The 26,012-nt window shown below is 42.3% G+C and overlaps 1 protein-coding gene across 1 annotated transcript in view; it reads left to right on the top strand.

The window, feature by feature from the left end:
- The window catches only part of EPG5 (ectopic P-granules 5 autophagy tethering factor), a 111,975-nt gene that overhangs the window by 64,393 nt on the left and 21,570 nt on the right, over positions 1-26,012 (top strand). The window contains exons 26-34 of the mRNA XM_070743629.1: positions 746-917; positions 5,328-5,490; positions 11,480-11,622; positions 12,110-12,266; positions 13,396-13,590; positions 14,722-14,935; positions 17,817-17,977; positions 20,691-20,898; positions 25,172-25,247. Coding sequence (XP_070599730.1) covers positions 746-917; positions 5,328-5,490; positions 11,480-11,622; positions 12,110-12,266; positions 13,396-13,590; positions 14,722-14,935; positions 17,817-17,977; positions 20,691-20,898; positions 25,172-25,247 — 1,489 coding nt within the window. The remainder of the gene's footprint in view (positions 1-745; positions 918-5,327; positions 5,491-11,479; positions 11,623-12,109; positions 12,267-13,395; positions 13,591-14,721; positions 14,936-17,816; positions 17,978-20,690; positions 20,899-25,171; positions 25,248-26,012) is intronic.

Genomic DNA, 26,012 nt, shown 5'->3' on the forward strand with positions numbered 1-26,012 from the left:
CAATTTTTCTATGGCCCGGTGGGGGCGGAAAGGGGTGTGGTTGGGGGCGGGATTAAGCATGGGGGTGCTGGTCCTTCCCGCCCCTCTTTCCCGCCATCGCCCTGTGGCCGGCAGAACCTGCCTCCCAAACCCTCTTGCCCGGCGGCAGGTGAAGCGCTGGAGGGAGGGGGTCAGGCCGGCCCTCCTGCCTCCCCCCCCAGCCAAAAACGCAAAGGCGTGCCACGGCAGAAGCCAATTGAGGCTTGAGCCTCCCGGTCCTTCCCGCCCCTCTGTCCCGTCCATCACCCTGTGGCCGGCAGAACCTGCCTCCCGAGGCCTCTTTCCCAGCGGGAGATGAAGCACTGGAGGGAGGGGGCGGCGGCAGGAGGACTGGCAGCTGCTGACTCCACGGCCCGGTGCAACATGCCCCGCGGCCCGGTACTGGTCCGCGGCCCGGTGGTTGGAGACCCCTGCTTTAAACCCCTAAGCTGCAATTTCTCATTCCCTTAGCAACCATTTAGATTATTACTCACCATGTTTATTTATTAAAGTTTATTAAAAAAAATATTTATTAAAAGCAGACTAAAGTTTGGCGATGACGCATGACGTCATTGGGCGGGAAAAACCATGGTAAGGGGGGGAAAAACAGCAAAATAATTTTTAATTAATATTTTTGAAAAACCGTGGTATAGCCGTTACGCGAAGTTCGAACCCGCAAAAATCGAGGGACCACTGTATATTTATGTTTTCCCTTTTTCCCCCCCAGCTAAGGAGAGGATTATCAGCAGCTTGAAGAAGTCCGATGCGCCCCAACCCCCTCTAGCTGTTCAGCCAATGAAAGCGCCCGTATCTGTCATTTCTCCCGCGAGCTTGGTAAACCAGCACGAAGCCAAAGAATTGACTTGCACTAACCTCAGGATCTTTCAACAGCATGCTAAGTAAGGATTTTTCTTATTCTCTTCTTGTGTTTGGTTTTCCCTCTTCTGATATATTTAATATTTAATTCCGTATTTAATTCTGGTGCCCTTTAAGTACATCCAGACGGACTAGGGGTGATTTGATAGTAATCCTCCAATATATAGAGCGCTGGTGAGACCCCATTTGGAATACTGTGTTCAGTTCCGGAGACCTCACCTACAAAAAGATATTGGTTGGTTATGACCTATAAAGCCCTTCATGGCACCGGGCCAGATTATCTCAGGGACCGCCTTCTGCCGCACGAATCCCAGTGACCAGTTAGGTCCGACAGAGTGGGCTTTCTCCGGGTCCCGTCAACTGAACAGTATTGGTTGGCGGGGCCCACGGGAAGAGCCTTCTCTGTGGCGGCCCCGGCCCTCTGGAACCAACTCCCCCCAGAGATTAGAATAGCCCCCACCCTCCTTGCCTTTCGTAAGCTCCTCAAAACCCACCTCTGCCGTCAGGCATGGTGGAACTAAGATAATCTTTCCCCCTAGGCTTCTACAATTTATGCATGGTATGTTTGTATGTATGATTGGTTTTATAACAAGGGTTTTTAGCTGTTTTAGTATTGGATTTTTACATTCTGTTTTTGTCACTGTTGTTAGCTGCCCCGAGTCCACGGAGAGGGACGGCATACAAATCCAATCAATCAATCAATCAATCAATCAATAAATAAATAAATAAATAAAATAAAAAGATATGGATCAAATTGAACGGGTCCAAAGACGGGCTACAAAAATGGTGGAAGATCTCAAGCATAAAACTTATCTTTTTTAAAAATTAATATTTTTATTGATTTTTATAATATAAAACACACATATAACATGTGCTCAGTGATCCCACCACCAGACAATCAATCATACCCCACCACCAGTTGGGGGTATTTCTTGTATAAATCATTTAAACCCAAGAGTGAAATGTTTCTTTACATATTATAGAGTAAAGACCGGCTACAAAAATGGTGGAAGGTCTTGAGCATAAAACCTATCAGGAAAGACTTCATGAACTCAATCTGTATAGTATGGAGGACAGAAGGGAAAGGGGGACATGATCGAAACATTTAAATATGTTAAAGGGTTAAATAATGTTCAGGAGGGAAGTGTTTTTAATAGGAAACACACGAACAGTGGGGCACAATCTGAAGTGAGTTGGGGGAAAGATCAGAAGCAACGTGAGAAAATATTATTTTACAGAAAGAGTAGTAGATGCTCAGAACAAATTTCCAGCAGACATGGTTGGTAAATCCACAGTAACTGAATTTAAACATGCCCGGGATGAACATATATCCATCCTAAGATAAAATACAGGAAATAGTATAAGGGCAGACTAGGTGGACCATGAGGCCTTTTTCTGCTGTCAATCTTCTATGTTTGTAATATTTGAGGGGTTGTCCTAGAAGAGAAGGGGTGTGTTAATAATATTATTATTATTATTATTATTATTATTATTATTATTATTATTAATTAAATTTATATGCTGCCCCTCTCTGTCCCCTCTCTGTTGCCAGTCTCTAGTGTGGCTCAGTAGAAATAAAGAAAGAGTCCCGGTATACTGCACTCTAACCACTGAGCCTTGGTGGTGCAGTGGTTAGAGTGCAGCACTGCAAGCTGCTTCTGCTGACTGCTGGCTGTAGTTTACCAGTTCAAATCTCACCAGACTCAAGGTTGACTCAGCCTTCCATCCTTCCGAGGTGGGTAAAATGAGGACGCAGATTGTTGGGGTCAAGAGTCTGGTTCTGTAAACCGCTTAGAGAGGGCTGGGAAAGCACTGTGGAGTGGTTAGACTTTATAAGTCTAAGAGCTATTGCTATTTGTCTCAATAAGATATATGCTTTTATGCAACTGGAAAAAAAATTGGACCCACTCAAAGTCAGAGGGAACCCTGAACACATTTTGACCGTATTTACCGTATTTTTCGGACTATAAGAGGCACTGGTGTGTAAGACCAGAGATGTGGATTCCTGCTGGTTCGCACCGGTTTGCCCGAACTGGTAGCAAACTGCTGGTGATGTCACGGAGTCAGTTTGATCGGGGGCCGTCGATGGATGCCACCATCTTTCTTTCTTTTTTATTTTTTTATTTTTTTGGGGGGGGGTTATGGGATTTTTTTGCTGTTTTTTTCTTTTGCGCATGTGCAGAAGCCGAGCCCCAGCACTGTGCATGCGCTGCCATCTTGTTTTTGGCTTTTTTTTGCTTGGCTTTAAAAAAGAGAAATCAGACTGGCTGATTGACTGACAAATAATAAAATAAAAAAATAAAATAAAATAAAAAATAAAATAAAATAAAATAATAAAATAATAAAATAATAAAATAATAAAATAATAAAATAAATATAAAATATAAAATAAATATAAAATATAAAATAAATATAAAATATAAAATATAAAATAATATAAAATAATATATAAAATAATATAAATAAAATATAAAATAATATAAATAAAATAAATAAAATAATAAAATAATAAAATAAAATAAATAAATAAAATAAATAAAATAAATAAAATAAATAAAATAAATAAAATAAAATAAATAAGTAAAGTAAAGTAAATAAAATAAAATAAAATACATAACATAACATAACAAACATAAAATTCCTCAGAGACTTCTTGCCAGGAATTAATTTACAGCTTTGATGCTGGGCATCATGAAAAGGTAAATTTATATCTTATAATTCATATACTTATAGCACCAAGATTAAGCTTTGCACAAAATTGGAAAAAAGAAAATATACCAACAGAACAAATGGTAATGAGAAAGATACTAGAATGCGCAAAATGAGTAAAATGACAATGGAATTGCAAAATAAACAGGGAAAGGACTATTTATTTATTTATTTATTTATTGGATTTGTATGCCGCCCCTCTCCAGAGACTCGGGGCGGCTAACAGCGACAATAAAACAGTGTACAATAGTAATTTGGTATTGATGATTAAAAATCAATTAATATAAAAACCAAACATACATACATACATACCATGCATAGAATTGTAAAGGCCTAGGGGGAAAGAGGATCTCAATTCCCCCATGCCTGGCGGCAGAGGTGGGTTTTAAGTTGTTTACGAAAGGCAAGGAGGGTGCTGGCAGTTCTAATCTCTGGGGGGAGTTGGTTCCAGAGGGCTGGGGCCGCCACAGAGAAGGCTCTTCCCCTGGGTCCCGCCAGGCGACATTGCTTAGTTGACGGGACCCGGAGAAGATCCACTCTGTGGGACCTAACTGGTCGCTGGGATTCATGCAGCAGAAGGCGGTCCCTGAGGTAATCTGGTCGGGTGCCATGAAGGGCTTTATAGGTCATAACCAACACTTTGAATTGTGACCGGAAACTGATCGGCAACCAATGCAGACTGTGGAGTGTTGGTGTAACATGGGCATATTTGGGAAAGCCCATGATTGCTCTCGCAGCTGCATTCTGCACGATCTGAAGTTTCCGAACATTTTTCAAAGGTAGCCCCATGTAGAGAGTGTTACAGTAGTCAAGCCTCGAGGTGATGAGGGCATGAGTGACTGTGAGCAGTGACTCACGGTCCAAGTAGGGTCGCAACTGGTGCACAAGGCGAACCTGGGCAAACGTCCCCCTCGCCACAGCTGAAAGATGTTTCTCTAATGTCAGCTGTGGATCGAGGAGGACGCCCAAGTTGCGAACCTTCTCTGCGGGGGCCAGTGATTCTCCCCCCAGGGTAATGGATGGACAGATGGAGTTGTCCTTGGGAGGTAAGATCCACAGCCACTCCGTCTTGTCTGGGTTGAGTTTGAGCTTGTTGACACTCATCCAGGCCCTAACATCCTCCAGGCACCGGCCCATCACTTCCACTGCTTCGTTGGCTGGACATGGGGTGGAGATGTATAACTGGGTATCATCGGCGTATTGATGATACCTCACCCCATGCCCTTGGATGATCTCACCTAGCGGTTTCATTATACCGTATGGGGAAAATTATACAATTGGATGGAGAAAAAAACAGAAATGAACAAACTAAACAAAATAAAAGAAGACAATGCAGAAAAGGCAATGTAAAAACAACATTAATTCAAAATGTACACGTTTCCATAAACTGCTTGTATGTATTGTATGATGTGTCTATTTTTTGTGTTTGTTTGTTTTTTGTTTCCAAATATTCAATAAAATAAAATAAATATTAAAATAATAATAATTTATATCTTTGCGACTTGAAGCTCTCGGCCTGGCAATTAGCAAAGGGCTGATAAGGTCTGTTTTTGCAATTTATCCTTGGAAATATTATTGCCTGGACTTTTCCCCATGTGAATGCCATGAATTCATAGTAGCTAAATAAAGAAGAGGGTTTTTCAGGACAAAGAATCTGTTGGTTCTGCTAAGGCTGGGTCAGAACAGCGGCTCAACTCTGATGGATGGCTGTTGTTAAATTTTAGACTGGCAGCTCTTCGGGAATCCCAGCAAGTGGCTTCCAGTAGCGAAATCCTGGACACTCTGCCAAAACTTTATACCAACCGAGAAGAACAGGTCACTCTTCACCTGGAATGTCGGGGTGGATCTGGTAAAAGTTGCCACGGAGCAGCTCATGTAACAATCCAGGTTAGAACAGAATTCCCCCATCTCTTTCTCTTTGAAGATTTCAATCTAACCCTCCCTCTAATGTCTGCCTGTTCTGTAGATCAGTGTTTCCCAACCTTGACAACTTGAAGATATCTGGACTTCAACTCCCAGAATCCCCCAGCCAGCATTCGCTGGCTGGGGAATTCTGGGAGTTGAAGTCCAGATATTTTGAAGTTGCCATGGTTGGGAAACACTGCTATAGATCCCTGGGGGCCCTAAATCAACCACTAGCTTGTCCATATATATGAATTTGGTATGAATGACTAGTACCTATTGCTGAATTGTCTTTTTAAATTGTAATTAGGATTATAGAAATTACTCGGTTTTTTCCTTGACTTCTTTTTACTATTGTCATTGTTTTTTTGGGTTTTTTTATATTTTTATTTATTTTATATGACTTACATTTAGACTTCAAACAATACATTAAACATTTACACTTGATATACAGTATTTACAAAATTTATTTTTTAACAATTCTATTTACTATATCTTTTTCTTAATTTCCACCCAGTTGTAAATTTCCCCCCACACTTTGTAATAGTCCTTATTTTGTTGGTTTTGAATTTCGTATGTTAATTTACTAAATTTGGCGCAGTCTAATATTTTTTTAATTACCGTTTCTTTGTTTGGAATCTTATCTTGTTTCCAGACTTGTGCATATGCTAATCTTGCAGCGGTAAGTAAGTGATTTATTAAGTAGTAATTTTCTTTGCTATGTTTGCCTCTAATTATTCCTAATAAGTACATTTCCGGTTTTATTTCAATTTTATAGCCCAATATTTCTTCCATCCATGCCCTAATTTGAATCCAAATTTTTTTTGCTTCGTTACATTGCCACCATATGTGGTAGTATGTTCCCACTTCTTTTTTACACTTCCAACATTTGTTACTAATGCTTACATTCATTTTGGCTAGGCGCGTTGGCGCATAATGCCATCGGAAGAACATTTTATAAAGATTTTCTTTATATGGTGTTGACAAAGTCATCTTATAGTTAACTGACCATAATTTTTCCCAGTCTTCTAGCTGAATTGCATATCCAAAGTTAGTCATCCAAGATATCATATTAGGTTTAACAATTTCTTCAATGTTTTCATAGTTTAATAGATAAATATACAATTTGGTTATAAATTTTTTGTCAGATCCTGTCAATATTTTGTCTATTTCCTTTTGTTTATTACATATTCCGAATTTTACCAAGTCCCTTTTATATCTACTTTGAATTTGGTAATATGGAAGCCAATCTATTACTATGCCTTCCTCTTTAAGTCTTTCTCTAGTTTTAAGACTTCCTTTAGTATTTAATAGGACTTCGTAGGTTATTTTTTGTTCTTGGCTAATTATATTTGGATGAATTTGAGCTTCTAGAGTGGATAGCCATCTGGGTATTTCATTATAGTGTTTTTTCCTGACTTTCCGCCAGTGTGTCAATAGTGTATTCCGAATTTGGTGCCGTTTAAACTGAGAATGTGCGTGCCATCCTTCATTTATATCATGGCCTTCTATTGTTAGAATTCTAGGATTTTCAAGGTTGACCCATTCTTTAATCCATAGTAATTTAGTGGCTTGGTGGTATATTTCTAAGTTGGGTAAACTGAATCCTCCTCTTGTTCTTAAATCTTGTAGGCTTTCATGTTTATTCTTGGTTTTTTGTTGCACCAGATAAATTTAGAAATTATTTTATTTATTTTAGCAAAGAACGATTTGTTTAATTGTATTGGTGCTGTTTGGAAGAGATAGAGCCACCTTGGAAGTATATTAGACTTTATTGTATTGATCCTTCCCATTAAGGATAAATTTAACTTTGACCATTTTTCTAAATCTTCTTTTGTTTTTGTTAATAATTTCATATAATTTAGTTCTTTCAGTGTCATTGTTATTGTAATTTTATATTGTGTTGAGTCCTTCGGGATTGGGCGGCAGAGAAGTTGTTGTGGTTAGCTCTGGCCCAGCTCCTGCCCCAAGGACTGTGGATGTGGGGGAGACATCCACATGCCGCAGGCCTGTTTTGCTCCCGGTGGAATCTGCTGATGAAGGCTCCTCTGACCAAGAAGACATGAGTGACAGGGAGGAGGAGAGTGTGGCAGACAGCTCAGAAGGAGATCAATTATCTAGCTCCTCCTTGGATTCAGAACAAGAGTTAATGATACAGCCACGCATGCGGAGAGCGATGCATAGGCAGCAACAACTGAGAGATTATTATCAAAGAAAATGAGGCCACCTGTGGTTGGGTGGGGCTGTGGTAATTAGTGAGGCTGCTATAAATAGCAGCCTGTGGGTTTGGCCATTGTGGAGGATTATCTGATCTGTTGTGTTTCGTGCCTGCCTTGCTGACTTTGACCTTTTGTGTGCTGATTTTTCCCCGCTTTGAAACTAAACCAGAGCAAAGTGTGTTTCACTTTGTGAAAGAAGGAGGACTGTGAATTGCCTCACAGCTGCAAGCTAAGTATCTCAGAACTGATAAGGGACTTGTACAAATTACCAGTTTGTTTGGAGACAAGTGCTCTTTTCTATACAAAAAGAGGGCTTAGTTTATTTGAATTTTTGGTATAAAGAACATTGTTTTGAATTTTCAAATGTGCATGTGTCTGAAATTTGTATCTGTGAATTTTCGGGAGGATTCTACCAGAGAGCTCGACAGAACAGAAGTCAAATTAATTAATTAAATAAATAAAATTTCAAAATAAATAAGTTTGGGGGGGAGTTTGCTTGGGGAGAGGGTGTCATGCAACCATTGGTCTAGAGCCGTGATGACGAACCTATGGCACACATGCCACAGGTGGCAACACGTATCCATATCCAAGGGCACGTGAGGCATTGCCCTACGTCAGCTCCAGCGCGCATGCTTACCCTAGCCATCTGATTTTCGGCCTGAGGGAAGGCCATTTCGCTCTCTGGAGGCCTCAGCGAAGCTTCCCTGAAGGCCCGGAGCACAAAAAACTGCCCAACGGGCAAACCGGAAGTTCGGAAAACAGACTTCCAGTTTGGCCATTGTGCTGTTTTTCGCACTCTCGAGGCTTCAGGGAAGCTTCCTGATGGCTCCGGAGTGCGAAAAACAGCACAACAGACCAACCAAAAGTCTGGTTTTGCGAACTTCCGGTTTGCTCACGTTTTCACCACCTCAGGCTTCATGTGCAGGGATGGGGGGGGGGGATTTTGCGCATGTGCGAGGGTGTGTACGCATGCGTGAAGGGGAAGGGAATGGGTGTGGGCAGGTGCGCGCCTGATCTGACACGCACATACCTCCTTTGGGCAAGTGAACCAAAAAAGGTTTGCCATCCCTGGGCTAGAGGGCTGGTGATAGAAAGGGCTCTGCCTCTTGATTTATACAGGTAGTCTTCTACTTAGCACCATTCCTGAGGTAAAAAATGTCTGCTGTTATGTGTTAAGTGAAGCTTGCCTCATTTTACGACCTTTCCTGCCACAGTAGTTATGTGAATCATATCAGTTATTTAAGCTAGTAACACAGTTGTTAAGTGAATCTAGCTTCCTTTTTGACCTTGTTTGTCAGATCACAAAAGAAGATCACATGAACCCCCCCCCAGACGCTGCAACCATCATAAATATGAGTCAGAATATGCCCCGTCTTAATTTTGATCACATGATCATTTTTACCGACGGTTCCCATCTCTTCGGCGCTACCAGTGCGCCCTCCGAGGGCGTTGTGGGCTCACACGTGTTGTGGTTGGCTCTGGCCCAGCTCCTGCCCCAAGGAATGTGGAGGTGGATGCAGGGGAAACATCAACATGTCATAGGCCTGTTTTATTGCCGACAGAGTCAGGTAGTGCAGTTTCCTTGGACGAAGAAGAAGGTGGGGGTGACTTGGAAGAGGGGGGCTTGGCACACCGCCCAGGAAGCCAATCTTCATTATCTTCGGTCGATTCGTTAGACCCACGCATGCGCAGAATTATGCATAGAAGAGACCAATGGAAGAAATATTACAGGAGATAAGAGAGGCCACCTGTGTTTGGGTGGGGCTCCAGCAATTAGAACTGCTGATATAAATAGCATCATGCTGACTTGGCCGTTGTGGAAGATTATCTGATCGTTGTTTCTTCAGAACCGTGCCTGGTTCCAGACTTTGTTGATTTTTCACGACTTTGAAACCAAAGCAGAGCAAAGTGTGTCTGTGTTTCACTTCATGGAAGAAGGAGGGCTGTGGCGTTCCTTCACAGCTGCTAGCTAAGTACTTAAGGACTGATTAAGGGGATTGTACAGCCTACCAGGTTGTTTTGGGACGAGTGCTCTTTGCAATACAAGAAGGGTGCTTTGTCTCTTTTGAATTTTTGGGATAAAGAACATTGTTTTTGAACTTTCAAGTGTGTGTGTGTCTGAAATTTGTACCCTTGAATTTTCGGGAGACTCTTACCATAGAGCCCAGCAGAACAACACGTGTGAGGACACACCCAAGAGCAAGATTTTGGCTATTTTCACTGATGTTTTTGCTTCCATGCAGGCGTAGAAGCAAAAAATCACCAAAATGAGCGTCCTCACACAAGATTTTGGTTACTGTGCATGTGCAGAAGCAAAATCTCACACGGGGGGCGCACAGTTGTGTGCGCATCCCAGATTTCCCTACCAGGATGGCGCAACAGATGGCGTTACCTGGAACCCATTACTGATCATATGGATACTGCTGTGGTTGTGAGTGTGAAAAAAATAGCCTTAAGTCACATTTTTCAGAGCCGTTGCAACTTCAATGAATGGTATGTTTGAGTGTATGTTTTCTTTCTATAAGGGTTTTTTTAATGACTTTTAATTATTAGATTTGTCATATATTGTGTTATTGTTGTGAGCTGCCCCGTGTCTATGGAGAGGGGCGGCATACAAATCTAATAAATTGAATTGAATTGAACTTTGAACAGTCACTAAGCAAACTGTTGTAAGTTGGACTCCAGGTAATTCCCAAGGGAAATTCTGTTCTAATCCCATAAGAGTAGTAGATGCTTGGAACAATCTTCCAGCAGACGTGGTTGGTAAATCCACAGGAACCGAATTTAAACATGCCTGGAATAAATCCATCCTAAGATAAAATACAGGAAATGGTATAAGGGCAGACTAGATGGACCATGAGGTCTTTTTCTGCCATCAGACTTCTATGTTTCTATTTGTGCCTCTGCGCTCAGAAATCAAAGTGGTGGGCCAGCCGTTGCAAATCTAACATAAATATCTGTTGTGGTTAGCTCTGGCCCAGCTCTTGCCCCAAGGAGTGTGGATGTGGGGGAGACATCCACATGCTGCAGGCCTGTTTTGCCCCTGGTGGAATCTGCTGATGAAGGCTCCTCTGACCAAGAAGACATGAGTGACAGGGAGGAGGAGAGCGTGGCAGACAGCTCAGAAGGAGATCAATTATCTAGGTCCTCCTTGGATTCAGAACAAGAGTTAATGATACAGCCACGCATGTGGAGAGCGATGCATAGGCAGCAACAACTGAGAGATTATTATCAAAGAAAATGAGGCCACCTGTGGTTGGGTGGGGCTGTGGTCATTAGTGAGGCTGCTATAAATAGCAGCCTGTGGGTTTGGCCATTGTGGAGGATTATCTGATCCTTGTGTTTCCTGCCGGCTTTACTGACTTTGACCTTTTGTGTGCTGATTTTCCCCCGCTTTGAAACTAAACCAGAGCAAAATGTGTTTCACTTTGTGAAAGAAGAAGGACTGTGAATTGCCTCACAGCTGCAAGCTAAGTATCTCAGAACTGATAAGGGACTTGTACAAATTACCAGTTCGTTTGGAGATGAGTGCTCTTGGCTATACCAAAAGAGGGCTTAGGTTAAGTGAATTTTCATTATAAAGAACATTGTTTTGAATTTTCAAACGTGTGTGTGTCTGAAATTTGTACCTGTGAATTTTTGGAAGGAGTCTACCAGAGAGCCCGACAGAACAAATAACAGTTGATTTATTGCATTATTCTAATAGGGAATTAATTTATTCGGTCGAATGCAATAACGTCCTCTCTCCAATTTAGTTCGAGGGCAAACACAAAAACGAAGCCGTCAGCCAACAGTTGCACATTTTGGAGAAAGAAACGAAGCACCTGCAGGCAGAAGCTGCTCAGATGCCGCCTCTCAATGTTGTGGGAGCTGCGGTCTACGTGGAGAACTTCATAACGTGAGTTGTGTGGTTTGTTCTCTGCCGCAAAATCTTGTCTTGCTTGTGTTTCCGATTCTTTTTTTTTGGTGTGTGTGTGTGTGTGAATTTTTTATTTATTTTTCTTCTCCAATCACTTGTACAGAAAAAAAAAGATACCATTAATTTCAAATTAATTTACAATATATCATTTTTGCAGTTTCGGTATACACAGATTAACCAATGCCACCTCCTTACGATTTAACCTCTGGACCAAAAAATAATTATTCCAATTCCTTATGATAAAAAAAGTTTTTTTAAAAAGAAAAAAACTGTATACATTTTAAGCTGTTACTATTCTTAATCATATCAAATTAATGAATTGTGTCCGGAAACCAATCGGCAGCCGATGCAGTCTGCAGAGTGCTGGGGAAATATGGATACTATTCCAAAACATGAACGACATTACTGTTCTCCACCCTTTGCTAATGTGGTTTTTTTTAATCTTGATTTTTCTACCTGCCACTAGAGGTTTAATAAATATCTATAAGCTCCAGTCTACACCAAGGATCCAGCGAATTGGCATCAGCCTGTTCTTTGCCGTGGTGGAATATGTGTGCGACGAAACACAGCGTCATCCCCCGTCCAGGCAGTTCTTCACTTCCTGCATCGAAGTCCTTGGCCAGGTGAGTTATTTCGGGGTAGGATTCTCTCACGGAGAAAACTAAGTTGAGGCCAATTTAGAATCCTGCGATGAATTATTTTAACAGGGCACCGAGAGCTTGCTAAAGTGGAGGGGAAATAATATATGTGTGATGCTAAATAAATAAGCTGTGTGGATAATTTTGGAAGTCGCTTTATTGGTGAAATGGAGGGAGGGAGGAATTGAAGGAAGGAAGGAAGAAAGGAGGGAAGGAACAAAAGAAGGGAGGAAGAAAAATGAAGGGGGAGGGAGGGATGAAAATACGGAGGAGGGAGGGAAGGAAGGAAGGAAAGAAGAAAGAAAGAAAGTAAAATGAAAGGGAAAGGAGGGAGGGAGGAAAGAGAAGGGAGGAAAGGGAAGGAAGGAAGGAAGGAATAGTAGCAATAACCGAGTCTTCGGAGAGGGGCGGCATACAAATCTAATAAATAATAATAATAATAATAATAATTATTATTATTATTATCAATCCCAGGGGACAGCAGAATAGAGGAGAAGCAGCTAGAGAAATTAGTGAAATACGAAGATCTAAAAATCGAGCTGCAACGACTCTGGCATAAGCCAGTGAAAGTGGTCCCAGTGGTACTTGGCACGCTGGGCGCAGGGCCAAAGGATCTCAGTGGACATTTGAAAACCATCGGAATTGACAAAATCTCCATCTGTCAATTGCAAAAGGCCGCTTTACTGGGATCGGCAAACATAATTCGCCACTACATCACGCAGTCCTAGGTGCTTGGGAAGCGCCCGACTGGTGATGAAATACGAAATCCAGCATAGTGATCTTGTTTGCTGTGTTGTATTGACATAATAATAATAATAATAATAATAATAATAATAATAATAATAATAATAATACCATCACCAGTGGTGATGAAATACAAAATCCATCATAGTGATCTCGTTTACTGTGTTGTACTGACATAATAATAATAATAATAACAACAACAACAGCAGCAGCAGCTATATGTTGCTCCATAGTGCTTTAAAGCCCTCTCTAAAGAGTTTACTCTGCTCTCAATAAGCTGGACCCTCTTTTTACTCACCTTGGAATATTGGAAGACTGAGCCAACCTTGGGCCTGTCTGAATGAAGCCTCCGTCTTATTTCTCATTCCAGGTGTTCATTGCGGGGACCAAGTCCGAATGTCAGCGGCTTTTAGAAACCATTCTGAAGAACCGAAGGCTTTGCACACTGCTCTCCCCTTACTTCACTCCTGTTGCCTCCCCGGAGGAATTTGTCAACTTGTACGAGAAAGTTGTGGCTTTCCTGGGTGACGACAACGGTGATGTCATTTTCATGCTTCTGACGAAGGCAAGAGAGGGGAAGTGGCTTTGATGTCTGAGCAATTGATTTGGGAGGCTCTCTTTTTTTTTTTCATCCTGTCATCCTGAAAGCGATGCCTGGATTTTAATAGAATAGAATAGAATTTTATTGGCCAAGTGTGATTGGACACACAAGGAATTTGTCTTGGTGCAGATGCTCTCAGCGTACATAAAAGAAAAAGATACATTTGTCAAGAATCATGAGGTACAACACTTAATGATTGTCATAGGGGTCATATAAGGGTTTTGTGCTTGTATGTATGTATGTATGTATGTATGTATGTATGTATGTATCTATGTATCTATCTATCTATCTATCTATCTATCTATCTATCTATCTATCTATCTATCTATCTATCATCTATCTATCATCTGTCTGTCTGTCTGTCTGTCTGTCTATCATCTATCTATTTATCTATCTGTCTGTCTGCCTGCCTGCCTGCCTGCCTGCCTGTCTGTCTATCTATCATCGTCTGTCTGTCTGTCTACCTACCTACCTACCTACCTACTATCTATCTATCATCTGTCTGTCTGTCTGTCTGTCTGTCTGTCTGTCTGTCTGTCTGTCTATCTATCTATCTATCTATCTATCTATCTATCTATCTACTATCCATCCATCCATCCAGTTTCTCTCTCTCTAGTCTGTTTGTCTACTCTCTGCCTGCCTGCCTGTCTATCTCGTATGTCTGTCTGTCTGTCTATCTATCTGCCATTATTTGATTAGACCCATAGAAATGAAGTACAAAACCCTAAAATAAAATTAGTGTAATTTAAAAAGTAGACAGCCATTCCTGCAGGCAGGAGAGGGGAGTCAGGAAAAATTATATATTCTCCTTTTTCAAATTTACTGCACCTTTTGACCTTCTTTAAAACCCTTCTTCACTTGCTAATAGTGAATATTCAGCAAAAGGACGACCGGTTGGTTCCTCATAAAAGTTTTGAGAAACTATCACGACCATAGTTTTTCTTCTGTGGACCATTGCTAACTTGCTCTCTTTCTTTCGGAATTAATTAATTAATCAGCCTCACTTCTCTCTCCCCACCTCTCCCATTTCTCTCCATTTATGTCCCAACCTCAACCCCCACCCACTTTATTAAAACAACAACAACATCAACACAGTTTGACCTCCTGGAATGGTTGCAGAGCTCAAAACCCTCCCTTCCAGAACGTAGCCGGCTCTTGGAGTCCATCCATGTGGGTCTGAAGACTTGTGGCTTTGAGCCTGCGAAGGACGCCTTAATGCCTTTCTCCATCTTCTGCAAACACGGGGTTTGCCTTCTCCAGTACCAATTTCCTGACCACTACGGTGGCTTTTTGAGGCTCCTCCTTCAAAGTAAGTACCAACTCCACTTTTAAGGCTAGTTTTCAGCAAGTAAGAACGTGAAAAAGAGTCTTGAGGATGGATGGCTCCATTGTTTCTCATCCTGGACAAATTTTAAGACGTGTGGACTTCAACTCCCAGAATTCCCCAGCCAGCGTGGTCGCCTGGGGAATTCTGGGAAGTGAAATCCACACATGGCTGGCTGGAGAATTCTGGGAAATCAAATTATTGTAAAATTATAATTATAATTATAATTATAATTATAATTATTTTTATAACTATAATTATTTTTATAATTATAATTATAATTATTAATATTAATAATAATAATAATGATAATAATGATAATAATAATAATAATATTTGTATGCCGCCCCTCTCCGTAGACTCGGGGCGGCTTACAGCAATGATAAAAACAATATATAATGGCAAATCTAATAGTTAAAATCTAAAATAGCAACAATACATTTAAAAACTCAAAAAACCCCCAAGAAACCCCAATATATAAAAACATACATACAGTCATATCATACACAAAAAACTACTTGGCTGCCTGTGGAATTCTGGGAATTTATTTATTAATTTTTATTTATTAAATTTGTATGTAGCCCAACTCCCAAAGGACTCCAGGCAGCTTAACAACAGAATAAAATATTAAAAACATCTTAAGCATCAAAACAATTGAAACCCATACATATCATTCCATTGCCAGATCTCATCGATTATAACCTTGAGTTCGATGGCCCCAGGCCTGCCGGGAAAGCCAGGTCTTAACTGCTTTTCGGAAGGCCAATAGGGTGAGGGCAATCCTGACTTCTGGAGGTAATTGGTTCAGAGATCCGAGGAAGTCACAGAGAAGGCCCTCCCCCATGGGCCTAGGTCTTGAAGATAATTTGTGGGGCAGCCACAGAGAAGGCCCTCCCCTGTGGGCCTAGGTCTTGAAGATAATTTGTGGGGCAGCCACAGAGAAGGCCCTCCCCCGTGTGCCGAGGTCTTGAAGATAATTTGGCCCTAAGCCATGTAGGGCTTTAAAGGTAATGACCAACACCTTGAATTGTGCTTGGAGACCAATCGGGAGCCAGTACAGCTCACGGAGAATTGGTGTGATGTGGGGGTACCTAGGTTCATCCACCACAGCTCATGCAGCTGCATTCTGGATCAGTTGAAGTCTCCAAGCACCCTTTGAGGGTCACCCCATGTAGAGCGCGTTGCAATAATCTAATTTTGAGGTGACAAAGGCATTATCGACTATGAGGAGTGCAGCTGGGGAATTCTGGGAGTTGAAGTCCAAGTTCTCCAGATTGAAAAACACAGTTTTAATGTGTACCAGGTAGTCCTTGACTTCAGGGGTGGGTTCCAGTTACTTTCCCTACTGGTTCGCATCGCATCACATCACGCAAAACACCTGGAAATGACCCTCTATGCATGCACAGAACCCTTTGTCCATGCGCAGAGGGGTTTTTTTGCAAGCTGCAGCGACCGGAGGACCAGTTTGGGAGTATGGACTGCTGGTAATCATTGCTGGTTTGGCAAATGGTGGTAAATTTCCTCTACCGGTTCTAAATAATACAACACACAGCCATTAATGTCTCCATAAGCAACAAAAGTGAGCACACCCCTAAAATATTGATATTTTGGGTCCCATTTGGACATTGTCATTTAGGGTTGTACTCACTTTTGTTACCAGCTGTTTGGACATTAACGGCTGTGTTTTGTGTTATTTTGAGGGGACAGAACATTTATACTATTAACACTCACTACTTTACATTGTACCCAAGTTTCATTTCTTCAGTGTTGTCACATGGAAAAATACACTTAAATACAGTGGTACCTCGGTTCTCGACCACAATTCGTTCCAGAAGTGTGGTCGAGAACCGATTTGGTCGAGTACCGAATTAATGTATCCCATAGGAAATAATGGAAATGGATTTCATTGGTTCCCAGCCCCTGTTGACTCGCTGGGAACCAATTAAATCTATTTTCTTTATTTCCTATGGGATAAAAATCTGAGGAGCTCTATAGGCTAAGCGCTCCAAGCTGCAGGAAGGGTGGGGGTGGCTGCAATACCGGCAGCTTCGGGGGGTTCCTTTCCTCAGTGCTTCGTCTTGTTACCTGTAGGCGGCTGCACCAACTTTCTCCTTCCCAGCGGCAGTGGCGGCGGCTTCCCTTCGAGGAGCAGCAGCTCCGGGAGGTCACGTAATGAAGGGAAGCCTCTGGAGCGGCGGCAACTGCTGAGATGGCTCTGGCGGCTTCCCTTCATCACGTGATGTTCCCGGCGCTGCTGCTCCTCGAAGGGAAGCCACCGCCATCGCCGCCGCTGCCGCCGGGAAGGAGAAAGTTGGTGCAGCTGCCTGCAGGTAACAAGACGAAGCACTGAGGAAAGGAGACCCCTGAAGCTGCCAGTATTGCAGCCGCCCCCACCCTTTCTGCAACTTGGAACGGTTAGACTAAAGAGACTGGGGGGCTGTTAAGCGGGCGACCAGAATGGGTGTGTCGGATTCCGACTCCCATTCCGTCTCGCCCCATCCATTCAGATCTTGTGGCAGCTGCTTTGCCAAGTCGCCCTGGGACTCATTGGACTCAGCCCCCACCCCATGTTGCAGAGAGGGGGTGTAACATGCAGGAGGCATAGACATCGGCCATTTCGGATAATAAACAACATTTTCTGTGGCTGTTCGGTATCTGAAATTTTGTTCGGATACCAAAGCAAATTTTTGCTGAAAATTTTGTTGGGTATCCGAAATGTACGAAAACCAAGGCGTTCGAGAACCGAGGTACCACTGTATTTATCAAATGTGTGGAGCGTGTACTCACTTCTGTCACATACTTGTATATTGAACTTAATTCAGTCTCGGTGTGAAATTTTAATTTTTGGTTTGAATTTTCATCCCAGGTTCTTCCGATCATCTCCTCAGCCCTGACTGTTGGAAAGCCTCTCTTAGAGCTCTGGGCTGCCCTACGTCCACCGTTGCAAAAGAAAACAGTAGGAAATCAACGGTGAACTCAAGCATCTCGCTGCAGCCTTCAACGGAGCCAATTTTATCACCTGAACAGGTGAGCAATCTGTGTGCGCGGGTTCTGCTACAATGCTCAAAAGAACCACTGTAGACCAGGGTTGTCAAACTCGATTTCATTGAGGGGCGCATCAGGATTGCATTTGACCTTGGGAGGAGGGGGGGAGGCTGCGGGTGTCTCCAGGCTGGGCGTGGCCACTTCGAGGTCATTTCCGAGTCTACGGAAAGGGGCGGCATACAAATCTAATAAATAAATAAATAAACTTATGTCGGGAATAGTGTGGCCCAAAATGGAGCTAAAATGGAGCTTGGAAAGACCACTGGCTGGTCCTTCGCTGTTTCCAGGGAGGCCTCACGGATCAGATCTAAGCATACCGATGACCCGGTTCCTCAGACCTGGACAGGGAGAAAATGTTGGGCCACCTCTCTCCGCTGGAAAGACAGAGCTGCTTCCCAGCCCCAGATGCAAGGGGCATTGGGGTTCCCAGGGCTCAGTTTGTGGGACCAGCAGGCCGGAGAGATTCGCCCCAACTGTGGCCAAGATAGAACAGAACAGAATAGAATAGTAATGCTCTCTACATGGGGCTACCTCTGAAAAGTGTTCGGAAACTTCAGATCGTGCAGAATGCAGCTGCGAGAGCAATCATGGGCTTCCCTAAATATGCCCATGTTACATCAACACTCCACAGTCTGCATTGGTTGCCGATCAGTTTCCGGTCACAATTCAAAGTGTTGGTTATGATCTATAAAGCCCTTCATGGCACCGGTCCAGAATATCTCCGGGACCGCCTTCTGCCGCACGAATCCCAGCGACCAGTTTGGTTCCACAGAGTTGGCCTTCTCCGGGTCCCGTCGACTATTATTTACTATTATTATTATTTATTAAATTTGTATGCCGCCCCTCTCCGTAGACTCGGGGCGGCTCACAACAGTAACTAAACAATGTCATTTGGCGGGACCCATGGGAAGAGCCTTCTCTGTGGCGGCCCTGACCCTCTGGAACCAACTCCCCCCAGAGATCAGAATTGCCCCCACCTTCTTCGCCTTTCGCAAGCTCCTTAAAACCCACCTCTTTCGTCAGGCATGGGGGAACTGAGATATGCCCTTCCCCCTAGGTCTATACAATTTATGCATGGTATGTTTGTGTATATGTTTGGTTTTTTAAATTAGGGTTTTTAAATTATTTTAAATATTAGATTTGTTATATGTTGTTTCACTGCTGTTGTTAGCCGCCCTGAGTCTGCGGAGAGGAGCGGCATACAAATCTAATAAATAAATAAATAAAATAAATTGTTTACTGGCCAAGTGTGATTGGACACACAAGGAATTTGTCTTTGGTACATGTTCTGGTTCCCGACTAGAGCCTTGATTAATTGGAAATAAGGCTTACTGAATGCAGAGATTTATAAAGCAAAACACATCATCTTTATTCCTTCTCCCCTTCTGTTACAAAACTACGTCGTTTGCAGGCAAACACTTTTATCTCATTCTTTAGTGGTAAAAAACCCCATTAAAAACATTCTCCAAGCGCTCCTCCCTTATCTTAAGATTTATGGCTAGGCAGCATTAGCCCAGAGTAATAAAAACACCAGTTAAAAGGCACAAAAAACATAGCTTACTTCACAGCCGCAGAGCGGCACCTCCATATTGATTTATAGCAACATTGAAAACTCCGCCCTCCTTCTCCGCTGGCACCCGGACTGACGAATTAATTACTTGATTCATTAACCCGTTCCTCACCTTAATATTTCTTCCCTGACACTTGTTCTCTTCGCCTTTGTAATAGTCTGAAATGAGGATTTAACCATCTATTATCTGTCTCTCCTTCACTGGAGTCTGGACTCATAGAAACGTCCTGTGGTTGGCCTCCCCCTTGCTCTGCTGCCTGTAAATCAGGACCTGTCACTAATTCATAAACCCTATCTGAATCAGAATCTTCAAAATCCTCAAACTGAACAGGAGTACAGTGTTCCCTCGATTTTCGCGGGGGATGCGTTCCGAGACCGCCCGCTAAAGTCGAACTTCCGCGAAGTAGAGATGCGGAAGTAAATACATTATTTTTGGCTATGAACAGTATCACAAGCCTTCCCTTAACACTTTAAACCCCTAAACTGCAATTTCTCATTCCCTTAGCAACCATTTAGATTATTACTCACCATGTTTATTTATTAAAGTTTATTTTAAAAATATTTATTAAAGGCGGACGAAAGTTTGGCGATGACGTATGACGTCATCGGGCGGAAAAAAACGTGGTATAGGGAAAAAAACAGCAAAGTATTTTTTAATTAATATTTTTGAAAAACCGTGGTATAGCCGTTTCGTGAAGTTCGAACCCGTGAAAATCGAGGGACCACTGTAGTCTGAAATGAGGATTTAACCATCTGTCTCTCCCTCACTGGAGTCTGGACTCATAGAAACATCCTGTGGTTGGCCTCCCCCTTGCTCTGCTGCCTGTAAATCAGGACCTGTCACTAATTCATAAACACTATCTGAATCAGAATCTTCAAAATCCTCAAACTGAACAGGAGTATACACAACAGTACATATGCTCTCAGTGTACATAAAATAAAATATACATTTGTCAAGAATTATGAGGTACAACACTAAATTAAATTAAATTAAATTAAATTAAATTAAATCTAAATAAATTTGAATGAATGAATGAATGCATGTAAGTAAATCAATCACCAATAAGTTGGGAATAGATTTGGAGCTGTAACCTGCAGCTAATTTTTTCCTTCTTTTCTTTGCAGGTCACAGAGACCATAGAGTGGCTTTCCGACTACTTCCTCAAACTCCGGTTGTCTACTCAAGACTATCGAAGTTTTGGGTTATTTTCCAAGTGGGCCCCTTACATCGCTCATGTCCGACGTTTCATGCAATATCTGATCCGCCGTCTAATTGACTCCAGAACGGACAGCTTAGCACGGGAGCCCGTAGGCAGCAACAGGGTATTTGAAGGTAATGAAGTTTGGTCCTGCCACGAGTACCAAGAACCTGCCAAAACTTAGAGTTCCAGGTTTATTGGGTGTCTGTTTCTTTTATTGGTTTGTTCTCCAAGTCTTCGGAGAAGGGTGGCATACAAATCTAAATAATAATAATAATAATAATAATAATAATAATAATAATAATAATAATAATAATTATTGTTGGTATGTCTCGGTATAGCTAGGCTATGAGACCTTCGACATACACCGAGCAGAGATTAAGAAGAGTGAGGATGTGTGTGTGTTATAGCAAATAATGACACAGACTTAGTTATGCTGATTAAGTACTATTTACATATATACATAAAACAGAAACAATCCATAAACTGCACATAGCAAGCACTAAGCAATACAATATAAACTGCATATAACAAGCACTAAGCAATACACACTCCCCCCTCAAGGTAAAGACAAAAGTGAATGAGCAATTCAGCATCATTGTCAGGAGAGAGTACTGGCGCCCTCTTATGGCGAGCCAGCCAAAACTCTTAAAGTAATATTACTACTTAAATACAAGAAACTACAATAGGCAGTTTAACATGGCAATCCCAAACAACCATGTACCATGTGCTAACAACAACAACAACAACAATAAGTAATAATAAAGTGCAGACTCTGTAAAGAAACAGATGAAACAATCGATCACATACTCAGCTGCTGCAAAAACATCGTACAGACTGACTACAAGCATAGACATGATGCTGTGGCACAGATGATCCACTGGAACTTGTGCTGGAACTACCATTTCCCAGTGGCAAAGAACTGGTGGGATCATAAGCCTGAAAAAGTGGTCAAAAATGAGCAAGCAAAACTACTGTGGGACTTCCGACTTCAGACTGACCGAATTCTGAAGCATAACACACCAGACATTGTGATCGTGGAGAAAAAGAAAGCATGGATCATCGACATCGCAATCCCAGGGGACAGCAGAATTGAGGAGAAGCAGCTAGAGAAATTAGTGAAATAAGAAGATCTAAAAATTGAGCTGCAACGACTCTGGCATAAGCCAGTGAAAGTGGTCCCAGTGGTACTTGGCACGCTGGGCGCAGTACCAAAGGATCTCAGTGGACATTTGAAAACCATTGGAATTGACAAAATCTCCATCTGTCAATTGCAAAAGGCCGCTTTACTGGGATCGGCAAACATAATTCGCTGCTACATCACGCAGTCCTAGGTGCTTGGGAAGCGCCCGATTGGTGATGAAATACGAAATCCAGCATAGTGATCTCGTTTGCCATGTTGTACTGACATAATAATAATAATAATAATAATAATAATAATAATAATAATAATAATAATAATAATAATCCATTGTTTATTAGATTTGTATGCCGCCCCTCTCCGAAGACTCGGGGTGGCTTACAACATAACAGCAATACAATATAAATACAGTGATCCCTCGAGTTTCGCGATCTCGATCTTCGCGAAACGCTATATCGCGATTTAAAAAAAAAAAATTAATTAAAAAAAAACCCCACTTCCGCGTTTGGCTTCGGGAGTCAGCTGGGAAGCGGCGCGGCTGTTTTAAAAGGTCGCAGCCGGCCTGGGGGGCTTCCCAGCACCCCCCCAAACCCCCAACCTGGGTCTTCCCGGCCGCCCACGCAAAGGGGAAACCCCGGCTCCTCGCTGATGCCCGCCGCTCGCCCGCCCGCCAGCAAGAGGGGGAAGACCCAGGGAAGGTTCCTTCGGCCGCCCAGCAGCTGATCTGCTCGGTAGCGCAGCAGCAGCGAGGAGCCGAATCGGGGTTTCCCCTTTGCATGGGCGGCGGGGAACGCAAACTCCACCATCTACGCATGTGCGGCCATAGAAAAAAAGGGCGCGCATGCGCAGATGGTGTTTTTACTTCCGCAACCCTACATTGCAAAAAAACGATTATCGCGAGGGGTCTTGGAACGGAACCCTCGCGATAATAGAGGGATTACTGTACAAATCTAATGTTAAAAACTTTAAAAAACTAATTTTAAAATACATTGTTATAAAAACTTAATCTGTTACACAATCATACACACTCAGACCAACTGAACATAAACATAATAAAGGTCAGCGAAAAAAAGAGGGGGGGAGATTAATCCCCCCACGCCTAGCGGCAAAGGTGAGTCTTCAACATTTTATGGAAGGCGAGGATCTCCGGGGGGAGTTGATTCCAGAGGGCTGGGGCCACCACAGAGAAGGCTCTTCCCCTGGATCCCGCCGGACGACATTGTTTTGTCAATGGGACCCAGAGAAGGCCAACTCTGTGGGACCAAATTGGCTGCTGGAAGAAACATGGAATCCTAGCAGATACCCAGTATATAGGCGATATAAGTAATGGTTCAGTCATACAAACCAGATACATTAAAGCATATAAAATAGTATTTACTTTAGCAAATATTGTAGTCAAGTTGATCAGTCCAGTCAGGCACAGTCAAATCAGTCAATAACTCTCAATACATTAGCAATACTACAAGCCTTCTTTGGTTTTTTTTGGGTTTTTTTTAAAAATACTTTATTAAATATATACATTAAAACAGAAAGCTAACAAAAGACAACAAAATAACAATATATACATAACATGCAAATAGAAAAAAGAATAAAGCATCTTGCTTTATACATGGAATATTTGGTTTCATAGCTTAGTGTCTGCACCACCTAAGAAGTGGTGTGGTTGGTTTGCAGCTCATATATAATACAAAAAGGAATATTTTCCTTTTAATAGTTATTACATGTATATTACATATATATACAACCTTTTGGTTTTCTTGTTAGTGTATCCATTTTATTTCATTTTCTCAATGGTATAGTAGTGCTTTGTATTGTTAATATTTTTTCTTAATATCAATTTAATTTTTCTCTCCAAATTTAATTTTTAAGTTCCCAATTTTCTTTCATTTTAACTTGTTTTTTGCAATCCAGATATGCCATCTGTCCCAAGTTTTATGAAAGTCCTCCATGTCCTTGTCCTGTAGTTCATGCGTTAGTTTAGTCATTTCTACTACCTCGTAGATTTTTTCTATTAAGTTGTACATTGTTGGGGTGGATTCCTGCTTCCAAGATTGTGCATATATTATTCTTGCCGCTTATTTGTACAGCTTACCAACACATAAACTATCATCGAACACACAGTTCTTACTACAGCAATCATAACGAATCAGCAATACCAAACAGAGGAATAACGGAGACACACAGAGAGAATCATGCTTCTGGTTCCCTCTTATGGCATATATTATTAAAGCTAACTCTTAAAGCTATAGTGCTTCAATACATACAAGCATTCATTGTTAGCACCGTGTGCCACTCGTGAAGGGCCCTGGGCTGCCTCGTCCTGCTCCTCCCCACATTCCTCGGAAGACCCCAAAGCCGCCCCCTTGATCTCAGTCTGCTCCAGCTCATTGCTGTTCGAAAGAACTCTGGTTGGCTTACCATGTAGTAAAACACTGGTTGCCGATTGGTTTCTGAACACAATTAAAATTGTTGGTAATGACCTATAAAGCCCTATATGGCATTGAGCCAGATTACTTGCGGGACCGCCTTCTGCCGTATGAGTCCAAGCGACCGATTATGTCCCACAGAGTCGGCCATCTCCAGGTCCCATCAACTAGACAATGTCGCTTGGCAGGGCCTAGGGGAAGAGCCTTCTCTGTGGAGGCCCCGGCCCTCTGGAATCAGCTCCCCTGGAGATTCGCGCTGCCCACACCCTCCTTGCCTTTGGTAAGAGTCTTAAGACTCACCTATGTCGCCAAGCTTGGGGCAATTAGGTCTCAGCCCCTTGGCCAATGAAATGAGACATATGTTGTATGATTGAACTGGTATGATTGTTTTTAAATATTGGATTTTTAGATTGTAATTTTAAATTTAATTAGATTTGCCGTTGTACTGCATTATTGTGTACTGTATGGTCCTTGGAGAAGGGCGGCATACAAATCCAATCCAATCCAATAAATCAACAAATCAATAAATCAATAAATCAATAAATCAATAAATCAATAAATCAATAACAACACAGAGAGAGAGGTATTGTTATAAATTATAAATAGAAAAACCATGCAGACGATGTCTTTTGCCTAACGGCAGAGTAACTTTTGTCTCAAATCACAGTTTATTCCCACGTAAGGAAGACACGTTCGTTTTGGCCGAGTGGGAAACGGAAAAAGCTAAAAACAATATCCATCTTTTGTGCAGCCCCCTTTTAAAACTTCCTTAAAAAAGTTGGACATGTGTGGTTGGAAGCGATTCACGAGAAGTCTCTCTCTCTCTCTCTCTCTTTTCAGCTTTGCATTCCCTGTTTTTAACGACCATTCAACTCTTCAAGCCCTGGCTTGAGGTTTTAGAGGGGGAAGAGACAAGGTAAGTGGGAAGGGGTTTGGGAGGTTAAAGAAAATAGAATTGACATTTGGGGGATGGTGGACATGTTAGAAATTTTAAGCACATGTTTTTGGTTCTCTCTCTCCTCCCCTCTCTTCTCTCTCTGTCTTCTTTCTCCCTATTCTCACGGTCTCTTCTCTCTCTCCCTCTTTTCCTTTCTCTCTCCTCTTCTTTCTCTTCTTTCTCTCTCTCTCTTCTCTCTTCTCCATGTCTCCTCCCTGTCTCTTCTTTCTCTCTCTTTCGCTCCTCTTTTCTCTCTCCTCCTTTCTCTCGTCTCTCGTCTCTCCTCTCTCTCCTCTTCCTCCCTCTCCCTCCCTCTCTTTTCTTCCCTCCCTCCCTCCCTCAATATCTCTCTCTTCTCTCTCTCGCTCTTTCTCTCTTCTCTCTCTCTCCTCTTTTTTCTCTCCTCCTTTCTGTCCTCTCTCCTCTCTCCTCTTCCTCCCTCCCTCTCTCCCTCTCCCTCCCTCTCTTTTCTCTTTTCTTCCCTCCCTCCCTCCCTCCCTCAATATCTCTCTCTTCTCTCTCTCTCCTCTTTTTTCTCTCTCCTCCTTTCCCTCCTCACCCCTCTCCTCTCCCTCATCTTCCTCCCTCCCTCCCTCTCCCTCCCTCTTTTTTCTCTCTCTTTTCTTCCCTCCCTCCCTCACTCAATATCTCTCTCTTCTCTTTCTCTCTCTCTCTCCTCTCTCTCTCCTCCTTTCTCTCCTCTCTCCTCTCCCTCATCTTCCTCCCTCTCCCTCCCTCTCTTTT

The sequence above is a fragment of the Erythrolamprus reginae genome, chromosome 2, assembly GCF_031021105.1.
Source record: "Erythrolamprus reginae isolate rEryReg1 chromosome 2, rEryReg1.hap1, whole genome shotgun sequence".
NCBI classification, from domain to species: Eukaryota; Metazoa; Chordata; class Lepidosauria; order Squamata; family Dipsadidae; genus Erythrolamprus; species Erythrolamprus reginae.